The sequence below is a fragment of the Mycetomoellerius zeteki genome, unplaced genomic scaffold (assembly GCF_001594055.1).
Source record: "Mycetomoellerius zeteki isolate Tzet28-1 unplaced genomic scaffold, Tzet1.0 scaffold155, whole genome shotgun sequence".
In the NCBI taxonomy this organism is placed as follows: domain Eukaryota; kingdom Metazoa; phylum Arthropoda; class Insecta; order Hymenoptera; family Formicidae; genus Mycetomoellerius; species Mycetomoellerius zeteki.
Window position 1 is genome coordinate 2,905,448 of NW_017256500.1, and position 12,121 is coordinate 2,917,568.

General features: G+C 39.8%; 2 protein-coding genes across 3 annotated transcripts in view; both read right to left on the reverse strand.

Annotated features, from left to right (window-relative positions):
* Nucleotides 1-1,512: 1,512 nt before the first annotated feature.
* Nucleotides 1,513-3,998, reverse strand: LOC108720775 (smoothelin-like protein 2). The gene is made up of 5 exons (XM_018444943.1): nt 3,396-3,998; nt 2,930-3,005; nt 2,225-2,348; nt 1,924-2,075; nt 1,513-1,755 (listed from the first exon to the last, which is right to left on the reverse strand). The coding sequence occupies exons 1-5, from the start codon at nt 3,496-3,498 to the stop codon at nt 1,632-1,634; spliced, it is 579 nt and encodes a 192-aa protein (XP_018300445.1). The 5' UTR covers nt 3,499-3,998; the 3' UTR covers nt 1,513-1,631.
* Nucleotides 3,999-5,545: 1,547 nt separating this feature from the next.
* LOC108720774 (uncharacterized) overlaps nt 5,546-12,121 on the reverse strand; it is a 15,425-nt gene continuing 8,849 nt past the window's right edge. For both annotated transcript variants that reach the window (XM_018444941.1, XM_018444942.1), the window contains exon 4: nt 5,546-10,025. In XM_018444941.1, coding sequence (XP_018300443.1) covers nt 5,773-10,025 — 4,253 coding nt within the window. In that variant the 3' untranslated portion in view covers nt 5,546-5,772. The remainder of the gene's footprint in view (nt 10,026-12,121) is intronic.

Below are 12,121 nucleotides of genomic sequence, written 5' to 3' on the forward strand. Positions count from 1 at the left end.
TTCACACCTTGACGGAAAAGCAGAAAGCGGAAAAGCAGTAGCCAATTACAACTCGCGCTGATAGTAAGTAATACAAAAAACCGAAATTGTCGAATACCAGCGCGAGTTCTGATTGGCTGCTGCTTTTCCGCTTTCTGCTTTTCCGTCAAGATGTGAACGCGCCCTTAGTCTGCTCTTCACTTGGGCAGTACAATAAAAGAACCATAAAATAACAAATAAGCTTTATCTCTCTCTTTCTGTAATATTAGTTATGTAGACTACTTTCCAAAACGTTCCCTTCTAACAAAATTTTATTCGAAATATATAGTACACGTAACATATTATATCGAGTAAAGTTTTCCTCGAATGAAACATTTTGGAAAGTAGTCTACATAACGAAGCTTATATAAGTTCTTTATTACACATATGTTTCATTTTTTTATATTTTTTTTGCACAATTTTTTTTCTTTTATTGAATTATTGATGCAACGCAGGCATATATATGTTCGCGTTCGTATAAAACAAGCAATTACCGTCTTGGGAAAAGAAACTTTTTTGCAGACAATTGTACTTAAATTGTCAAAAATGAAGCAATTTGAATTAAAAGTGTCGCCATGAAATTTAATGAATTCTTCATTCATAATAATAGCTGCTGCTTGTAAATCTTTAGAGGGATATATGCATAATTTCCTCTTGATACAGCTGACTGCAACAGAGTGTCGGCCATATTGAATTCCTGCAAATGAGCTCAAAATTTGATTGGCTGCCATTGCGCAACTCCCGGAATGGGTCACCTGTCTAATTCCACCATGTAACGTACCATGTTATCTGAGAATTAAGCAATAATGAAAATATCTCAGCTCGATAAAGTGGCATGTAACTTTATCTAATGTTGATATTTTATATAAAATCCCCAATCTTTCCTGCTATTTAATTCCAAAAATTGACAGCATATAATTATAATAGATAAGAGATAGCATACTAAAAAAAAATGTTAAAATGTTGCAATTTTGAGAATTTTTGAATCGCAAAAATTCAAACTTAAAATTCAATAAGGTATAAGGGGAATAATGAAGGAGAATAACTGAAAATTTCTCATATCACATATTTATTAGAGAAATCTCTTTGGTACTCTCAAGATATTTTAATTAGTTTTACAACATCGACGCTAATGTCACTTGGCAGCGATTCTGCGTTTCGCTTACACGTGAATGCTATCCACATATTTTCATAGAAATTATTAGCTGTATCAGCATCGGTAGAAAGTTACACGTTAGTAAGGCTGCGTGCCAGGAAAATATACGAGATATGAAAATATAAGACATATTATGTACGAATGCATTATAGCTTCTCACACGGTTGTGAGACTGATTTCAATGACTCATCATCATTATTGCCGTTGTATTGTCATCACCATCATCATCATTGTTATAAGACATTGTCTGAAATTCTACGCTTACTATCAAATTTGATTCATATGTGGCTACAGGAACATCAATTTGATTGTATATGTATAAAAAGAGAAATGACTACTGTTCTTCCAACCACAAGTGAAGTAAAAAAAGACTGTTCTACGAGTAGCGATCATTGCTATGTCTTGGCATGAAGTGGAATTATATGTTGCTGCTGTTGCGATTTATAAACTATAGCTGCTAGTCTTCATCCTTGAAGCGACGATAGATGGATTGAACGTACGTGAAGACGCACTTCCAGTCTGGCCGTTGCATCATCACCATGTCCTCGACGTCAAGTAACGGCGCGATTCCAGCGACTTCGCTGCAAGAAAGAAGACTTCTTGGGTTTGTGAATAATAAAAAAATGTTCAACACAATTAAGCAAAGAAGGCTATATTCGAAAAAAAAAAAAAATGATCAATTAACAAACTCCTGAAAACAAGAACAATTATAACATCTCGATGTGAAATGAAAAATTTGGAGCTCTTACTCAGCCTTCGTAAAAGCGAGTTCGAAGTTTTTCCTGCGATTCTCCGGACGTAGAGAATTGTAGTCGAAAGCATCCGGCCTAAAATGATGGATCAACGCGCAGAATGCTAAACCATTGTTCCAGCTTGTCGAGAAGTTGTCAAGCTGTACATTCTGAAACACAGAATGAAGTTTTTATATTACGTAATTCATTCAATTGCTCATTAACTGCAGCGCGCTTTCCCTTGATAGATATCAAAGATGTCGTAAGAATCCACGAATAACGGATCAATATTATTTTACACAGCACACGATGCACTTACTTCGTATTCTTTGGTTTTTGATCGGCACCATGCCAGCAATCGCTCTTTAATTTGTGCAGCGTTATCTCGTACAGTTGGTTCGGTAAATTTGAATCGAAATTCCGTTGCCGGTGATTTTACAGGGCTAAATAAACAATTCAGAGACAAAAAAATGAACCACTCAGCAAGAATATGAATTAATCACTAAATTAGTATATTCCACCCCCCCCCCCTACCAGAAAAGTTACACAAATTAAAAATATAAAGTTGTTCAAGTTATGTGTTGTAAAATTAATTATTTAAATGTATTAAAAATGAGTTAACTGGAGTTAAACACAAATTGCTTGTTTCAAGTTTCAAATTTAGAAGTAATGATTAACCCTTCTGTCAAGGAATAATTTTTTACTTTTCCACTATCCATACATCGACAGAAGAGTTAATTGTGTTATGGTGTTATGTTAGACCCCTCCTAAAAATTATTCCTATTTTGATTTTTCCTATTTTTAATTCCTTTCTATTTGAATTCAACTTATATCACTTTTCCTGATGTATTTAGAACACAATGCGCACATAATACGAAATTCAAAAGAATTTTGACTTGTGTCACTTTTCTTGCGATGTCTTTTTTTACTCTATTAATTAGATTCTTCTTTCTCTATTTCTCTATAAAGCAGTCAAAAAGTAATCCTTAATTACATATCATGCAGTTTTAATTTCTATTCTCACCTTGGTGACAAACTGGCGCTATTTTGTTTATCGAGTTGACGAAACTTGGCGAACGGTGACAGCGGCTTTTTCGGAGCTGAAAAACGAACAGGGCGTTGTAAAGCTACAAATGTTTTGAAAAAGCATAACATGTTAGACTTATATTGAGATGCATACTAGATCTGACTGAAATGTTAATGTCTCTCTATATCTATTTTAATTGTCTATAACTGAATCTTGTCACAAAGGCGTCAGAGGTGCGATTTATTAGAAAGTCTGGATCTAGCAGAATCGTTCATCTATCACTCTCGTCGCGTGCCCGTGACATGCATTAGTTGTCTTACAAACAAATTCAATAACAAATTCAATAAAGTTTAGTATGAAAAAGAATAGGATATGGCGATCACGAAGAACATACATGTGTCTGTACAGATATTAATTGTTCAAGTATCTAGTAATTTTCGGTAGTAACGAGGAAGTGACAAACCTGCAGAAAAAGGAACGTTTTGGATCGAGTTTGATTGTAAAGTGGACAGGCTAAATTCGTCGATCGACCGACATCGATCGACACCACCTCCATGCACGAGCATTGAAAAAGTATGTCCGTGCGCGTGTACACATTACGCACGCGCTTGTACTTCCACGAGGACGTCACGAGGTGTGGCAGCAAGTAAGGGTATATTTGCCAATCAGGCGACGCGTTTAGTTCTCTAGAGCTGATGTGGTTATAATTGTGTGGATCTATTGAACCCACACAAAAAGAAATAAAAAAGGAAGCATTAAAAATGTTTATATCAATCTCAGAAATTTTTTATGTTTAGATTTGTTGGATGTACAAGTCAATGTAAATTTTTTATCATTGATAAAGACCTTTACTGTTTATTATTTTAGTTTGTTTCTGAGAAACAATTATGTTTTTCACACAAATTTGCTGAATGACTGTTTCAAATATCAAAGCAAAACTACGCGTCAAAATTGTTGATTTTGTTTACAACGCTCATAATAAGATTGTCCCCATGTCAGCTCAATATCATAAGTCCTCCGTGTAAAAACATCCGTCCAAAAAGCTGCTTAATTTTCACATTCTTTGTATAAAGAAAGAAGATGATAAATGTTAATTTTTCAATTAATATATAATTATATTTAATATATAATTGTAATTATTTTAATTTTTCATTATTGCACACTACAATATATATCACGAATATAAAAAATCCTATTAAATTTTCGGTAACATTGGCTACTTGGCTACTTGTAATACATTCCGCGAATAGTGCGAAATATCCAGCTATAATTGCTATATTGCACGTCGTGGAGTTACGTCTTAAGTGGCGGAAAAATATTGCCTTTGATTTTTATCAGCGCCCGTATTTTCGGGGGATGTTTTCGAGAGATCTGAGCTGATCGAGTTACTCAGGCCACCACAGCATCGCTATGCTCTGCAATTGTACCAGCGCGCGTACATTACGATTACATTGCACTCTTAGACACACTCGCAGCAGTGCAAACTGTATACGCCACTGCGTAACAAAAGGATCAACAAAAATAAGGGCTGTGACTCACTGCTTTATTCGGGGATTGGCATGGTCCTCTTAGCGACTCCGTCCGCGAGAATGTGCGCTCGCGACTTGGGTTTAAATAAAAAAAAAAGAGAAGAAAAAATATTGAGAGAAAATGTTGAGAGAAAGGGGAAGAGCACGCGCGGGTCATGAGCATCGCACGTGTGAAGCGTATGACTGTTTTATATGTAGATTTTGTAGCTCGTAGTTAGATTACGTGCATCGAGCAGAATAACGGCGATGTAACTGATGCGTTGCATGATGTTCTTTATTTCTTGCTGGTTACAGCAGATTTCGCATAAGTGGCTTCATGTTGCTCGACTTTTCGCGCTCACGTGATGATCTTGAGCGAGAAGAACGTAGAGTGAGATGGGATGTTGGATACCGGCGGTGACAATGGTCCTTGAATCTATCTGCACTACCGTCTCTCGTAATGGACGAAGACCATGTATCGGCCAATTCCGCCGTGGTTGCAAGAAACGTGCTGCTTTTGCAAAGGACTATGTAGCTTCGTGTTGAGAATGGCGTCGTGAAAATGCTTTTGTCTCTTAAAGGTGCGGCTTCTAATCAGATCTGTTAGATCTATTCTAATAGTGCGAAGAGAGCTCTCTCTCTAGTACTTTTCGATACAAATTTCAAACCTAAAGCAATCTAAGCGATCGCGAGAATTACGTGCAGCAAATTAGATTAGATCTCAAACTCATTAACGTAACTGCTTTCAGTTTCTTTTTGATTATCCATGAAAGATGATTAATTTGTAGATTAAAACACGTAGCATTTCATACAAAATGCAGTTAGATAAATAATACTGGATTTTTTCTAACAGTACTGTAAGCTATTCTCAAAACACTAATTGAAGCCAACTTGAAAGGAAGTAAAATAACAGTTAAATCTCAGTTAATCTCAAAATCTTAGTTAATGTTTACAGAAACAGTCTTGCGAAAATAAGTGACCAACAATAATTGTATGCAAACTTCTAATGTAAACAATCTGATTAGAATTAACCGACTCTGTACGTAATGATGCGTCCTGAATTACAACTGCTGACGGCAGGCTATGCGAATTAAAGTAGACAAGATCACAATTTAACGATCCATGTTATTAATCAATTATGTTGCATATTTGTAATGAGATTAATGATGATCGTAGAATCGTTATTCTTATCACGGTGTTCAACACAGCACGAAATATTGTCGGTTCTCGAAAAATTACTCGCAAAAATCCCGAACGGACATCACTTTTACCGTCACCAAGTCTCCCAAGTGAACATTACGCCGACATCTTACGACGATGAGGATCAATCGATCAGAAGTGGTCATCAGTCCTGGTGGCCTCTTCGAAGATGTCATCAAACACTTTGTCCACGTCAGCAGTATTGAGGCTCGCCACAGAAATCTGTGGCACTGCCGGGATGGTCAGACGTAAGTTTTCTTCGTATATTCCTGGCATAGTGCGACTTCTGGATAGACCAACAAGACCTTTTTTTACCGAGTCGCGCGACGAAAAACGTCTACCCTTGGAATCCTTCGTCTCCGTGGCACCATCGTTTGCTGGATTATCGAAATACCTGCGTATTTTATCCTCCATCTTTTTTACGCTGTCCAAGGACGAGGATGCCTCGTATTGTTTTTTCATCTTAAAGGACGATGGTGACTTTGGCTTGGGTGGTTTGGGACGATAAGACCCGGTGCCAGCGAGAGATTGCGGCGGTAAGTTGCTCTGTACTGGACGCGATGAAGCGTGATGGCTCTTCGAGAGTGCCAGCTGATGCCATGATTCAGACTTCGACAGGACGATGGATCTGGACGGTCTGTTGGTGCAAGACACAAGATACTCGTCGCTGGAATCCATCGCGCCGCTCGTGCCGTTCGGGATTGGCGAACGTTCCTTTTGCATGGATTTCGATTGACTGCCCGGTTGCTCATATTGTTCTCTGAGAGCGGTAATCCGATTCTTCGCGCTGAATCCAGGGGATGGTGCTACTGATAGCAAACCAGTGACAATCGCTGGAGGCTCCAACCTTCTTGATGTCTCCAATTTCCTTGGTGGTTCCAATTTTCTCGACGGTTCCAACTTCCTCGACGGTTCCAACTTTCTCAAAGGTTCCAACTTTCTCGAAGGTTCCAACTTCCTCGATAGTTCTGATCTTTTCGGTGGTTCCGGTTTTTTCGGCAGTTCCGGTCTTTTTGGTGGTTCCGGGCTTTTCGGTACTTCAACCGGTTGGAATCTCAGAGATTGGTTAAAACTGTTAGATTGATGAAAACTAGGCTGATTAAAATTTCTAGACTGATTGATGACAGGTGCATGATAATCGTTCAGTATCACTCGCTCGTTTTGCAATTGTCGGACCAAGCTCTGTTGTAGCAAGTTGTGTCGACGTATTTCGTCTTCGGCCGTAGCGGTCTCGCTATTGGTTGATTTGGGATACGGCCAGAGCTGTGAGGGTGATGAGGAGGAGGATATTCCAGATGGTGACATTCCAGATTCCGGTCTAGTTCCGTCGACGCGTGTCGCTGGAATATCCTCAGATTCAACAGTCGCGATCGCACAGGTATACCGTGTAACGACGCCAGTGTCCGCACTGATATCCTGATTTTGAATATTCTGTTCCTCTGGCAAAGCGCCGTCACTCGTACACAGGAAATCTTCCTTGTTGATCTCATGCGACACACTTGGCGTCTGATCCTCGAACGGATCTTTATTAGACTTAACGTATGGGATATAAGTCGAATACATTGGCGATTGATTATCTCTAATCGTCGGTTTAGGCGAGAAATAATTTTCACATCGCGGACTCGCTCGAAAGACTAGTTCGTTCTGTTCTGACGATTGATGATCGGAAATCGTTGAAAAAGGAACCTTCTCCATCGAATATGGCACGCAAATGATGTCTTTCTTGATAAAATCGCTATTCTTGTTTGTTAAGGGCAGAGTTTCGTTTCTCGAAGAGGTGTCAGTTGTTGCGGTATAATTTCGATTATGATCCAAAACAAAGTGACTCGAATCCTCAGTAGGATGATAACTCAAGTCTGATGTTGGAACAACGTCGTTATATTGAGGAGTCGTCCAGTGTTCTTTGATTTCCACTTCCGGTTCGTTGTGAGTTTGAACAGACGCATTACTGTACGCAGACGGTGGTCCTTTCGCGACCTTAGGAGTCACTCGAAACACTCGTGCCTCCTCAAGATGATCATCATCATCGATACCAGTCTGTATGGCCACAGACGAGCTACCTCTGAACATCGCATCAATCGGTGCGTTGCCCGCGAATGTGGTTCCGACTGAGTCCTTATCATTGCGCACTGTGGCTAGTGGTTCAAAGACATTTTTTTCGTTATGAAAATCAAATTTGTCTCGAACCGATTCCTCAATCGTGCGATGTGATTCGTTTGGGCGACATTGGACCTGCGGTCCTTTCTCGGGGAACATTCTGAAGGAAATTTTCCCATCCACCACGCCGAGCTTCTCGTTCAATGGCGCCAAATTCTTGCGATGTGCGTTCGAGTGTTCGTTGCGTCTGCGAGAATCCTCGATGCCTTTAGCTTCCGGGGCGGTGTTCTTGCCGATAAAAGGTGCAAACTGCTTGCAGAATAATCGATAATCGAGCCGTCCGTTCTCGGTGACCATCTTATTCGATTTGTTCTCATTTTTGTCGTGCTCGATCCATGGTGGTCGAGGAAAAGCGGATTTCTGGGTATTCTCGTTCACGTTTAACGACGGCGGATGAGATTGATTACCGTTTCGATCGAATATCTTGGCTTTCTCGCGCAAGGAGTTTCCGGGCGGTAGTGCGTTGTCCCTTTGCCAGTGATGACCAAGCGGAGACTTTGGTGTACACGGCTTCTCGATTTTCCGAAACAGCGATGAAGGCGCGTGTCTGAAGCCCGCGTCCAGTTGCGGCACGTTCACGTTTGCAAACGGTAAGCTGTTGTTTGTCGTGCTGCCACTAGTCGGCATCTTCTTGTTCACCGGAATCTGAGGAGACGTTTGAGGAGTATTTGGGAAGCGTTTTATGGTATTTTGCAGTCTTGGTGACAACTTGTCGATATCGTTCGTAGACGAAGGCTTATCGAAAGCAGTCTTGATATTCGAAAATCGGCTGTTCCAGTTCTCTTTCGCCGACATGTCTGTCGCCTTGGTATAGCCGAAGGATTTAACAAAGGCAGGTGCAGCGTTGTACGTTGTCTGCGTCTCGTTGTTCCGGTTGATCAACGCCAGAAACTTCTTATCATTCTCCGTTCTCGGGTGGAACGATGGCACGCCAAGATTTGACGCGTTCGTAGTAATCTTATCGCCCACGTTGATGGGACGTCGCAGCACTACGCAACCAGAATTGTCGTAACCAAGACTGTCGGCCTGTAACTTCAGGTAGCTCGGTATGTCGATGGTATTGGCGCGCTTGATTTTCGACTTTTTCGCTGCAAACTTGTTGCTGCCGTTATTGCATTTACTGGCGCTGATCAGTTCTGCGCGTTGCCGAAGTGCCGCTGCAAGTTTCGTCACCTGACTCCGCTCCTCGCTCGCTCTCTTAATCGCGGTTTCCTCGTCGTCGCTCACTTTCTCCTGGTAACCGTTGACGCTGTCCCGATGTTGAATCTGCCGCGTATTCGACTCATCTGTCGTTCTAAGTGCGACTGCTGGCCGATCCACGTAACCAACCGGTGGCGGAATCAATGGCCGATATTCACTCGTATCTTTATTTCTGTCACGCAACGACTGACGTTGATTAATCACGTCCTTCGTGTATTTGTCGTGGATCTCCTCCACGTGTGGTCTTTCGCCGCTCGTCACGTTACGCGACGTAGACAGCAATGGTTTAGGTCGTTCGATTTGGAATACCTGGTCATTCAATCTCGCTAGGTCCGCGCTGCTCTCCTCCAGCTGTCTCCTCGCGCGTGCGATCTCTTCGGTGGAAACGCCGATGGTGTGTCTAACAGGCCGCCGTCTTCGTCCGGGCAACGCACCGCCGTTCTGTGCCACGATGTCGATCGTCCTGTCGCCCACGCTGCTACTCGATTCCTTCTCTTCCACCGGCACCTGTAGCCGCGACAGTAAACTCGATACCAGTCGCAAGAGATGTAGCTTACTAGTGGGATCCGATACCCCGCCGTGCTTCGTGAGCGTCGCGACGTCCGTGCGTTCGAGCGTCTCGCGCAAACGGGAGAGCGCGGTCTGGATATCCGACAGCAGCAAATCTTCCAGAAACTTGAGCTCGTCCTTCTTTGAGACGGATACGTCGTCGTCGCTGCCAAAAAGCACCTGTTCCATAGAACGGCGCGCGCAGGATCGGTCGTCGACCCCGTCGATGCCTCGCCGGCAATCCGCTGCCAGGGACAACTCGAGTGCCTCGCGTAGACGTTCTACCAGTACCGGCAATGAATTCCACTCACCGACTGCCGAGCTAGTACCACCGCTGGTGCGATGCTGCTGTCCGACTCCGCCGTCGACGGTGGTTGCCAATGGTACCCCTATACCCGGTTCCGCCTGTCTCGCGACTACCCCCGACACCGGCACGCCGTCGTCCGACGACGCGCTTCTCGTGACGGTCGCCAGCTCTGCTGAAAAGGAACAAATTAAATGATAATTCAGAATCATTATCGCAGCATAATCTCGTATTGAGTCTATTTAATTAGATTACCTAAGAAGATGTAATTCACATGTTGGCTTTACTAAGTAGTTATATATTGACTTAAAACTATATGATTTGAAAACATTTTAATTTAGAACATTTTTCCAATTTTCTATATAGTTGTTAATTTTGTTATATCAATGAATCATAAATTATAAATTATAACGCTTTTATATATTATTAAATTTTAACACATATTATATGTATATGTAATGATATATTAGATTATATAACAAAAATACATATTTTGAGCATCTTTATATAAATTATAGATTATATCGTACTCTCAATATAAACTATACACAGTTTATACCTTATATTGCTCCCTTATTTAAAAAATAACACAATTCAAAAACGTAATTTTTTTAGTTAATAAAATAAATCAGTTAAGTAAATTTTACCTTATCTACAAAAAATGAATTAACTTCATAAAAGAAAATTACAGTCAAAGTCATAAGTAAAAAAAGAATGATTTTTAAAGGTTGTAAATGGTTGCCACCTTTCTTGCTGAAGATCTCACTATCTTGCCGAAAATTGATTGTCACTCTATTGAAGTACAGAGAGGTGGCAATCTTTTATTTTCTATTCTATTGTAATACACATAAAATAATGAGTTGTTGAAAATGATATATAAAAATATATTATATAAAAGATATTATATGTATAAAAAATTAACTAACACAAGGTGTAATAACATCAGAATAAAATTATGCTTTTACGCAAGTGTGAAAATTCATACCTATATGTTTTTAGATTACGTGGATAAAATGTTGCCAGCGGCAAGATACTGCTTTGCTAGTCGAATAGCGGAAGAAAACTCACTGCTTTTCTGCCAGAACGATCGCTATTTTTAATCCGCGATTGAAGAGTCCGAGCATAAATCTTGACAAGTGGTGCTTCTCGAAGACTGAATTATGTACATTTGATATCTCGCGTCGGTGGTTTACGCGCATCTCGTTTCCTGAAAATACTTTACTCGCGTCTGGTTTCCAGAAAATACTTTATAACAATTTAATGTTTTAACAGAGATTCTCGTCAAGATCCTCAAGCTTTCAATATTCATTTCTGAAAAGCACCATCTATGCCACGCTTTACATTCGGATTATAGTTCCGTGTATATGTATCGTGCGATTGAAAAGAAGCGCGAATCTATGTAGTAAATTATTCTAACAATAATAAATAACAATAACCTATCATATTCGAACCTACCACCTAGTAAGAAATATTTTGTATTTGTTTTAGAAATGATCCACTTAAATCTTTGTTATAATTTTGTGTTGAATTTTTAATATATCCGAATGTTAATTTGGCAGAATGTGATTATGTTATTTAAATATTTTTTATTGAAGTGATATTCAACTTTTTTAGTGTTAAAATAATACAATTTATGAGTAAATGAACAAATAACATAAAAATAATGTTTCCTAAAACGTAAATAAATTAATAAAATGAGTTTTTTAATTTAACGTATTATAAATATTAAATTTATTGAAACATGTATTAATTTAATACATTATAAATATTAATTTTAATAAAAAGCTATCGCTTACAAATTGTGTCAGTTACGTTTTTTGTGCAAATTTTTTTACATAATATTTATGTTACTTTCTAACATATTCATCTTATATTAAATTAACACAAAAATTTGAGTGGATCGTTTAGAATGTGCGAAATGTATTAAATTTAACACAAATTCTCGAACTGTGAAAATAATAAATAAATAAACCAATGGCAAAATATCTCATAATTGAAGGAAACACTGTTTTCCTACCGAAACGATATCAGTTTACGAGAGAAATTGGAGTGTAAATTTTAACAAATGATATCCCCACCAAACGGCTAAATCGGAACGAAAAGAAAAGAAGAAAACGCGTTATTTGCCATCACCGCGTTTTCCAACTCGGATAACTCGCTTCGCACTCTTATCGCTTCACGAAGAGACGCGCGTTGTCAAGACCTCGCACGTCCAACCGCTTCAGCACGTCTCCCTTTGGCACGTCAACGCGTCGCGCGTTTTAAGAGCGT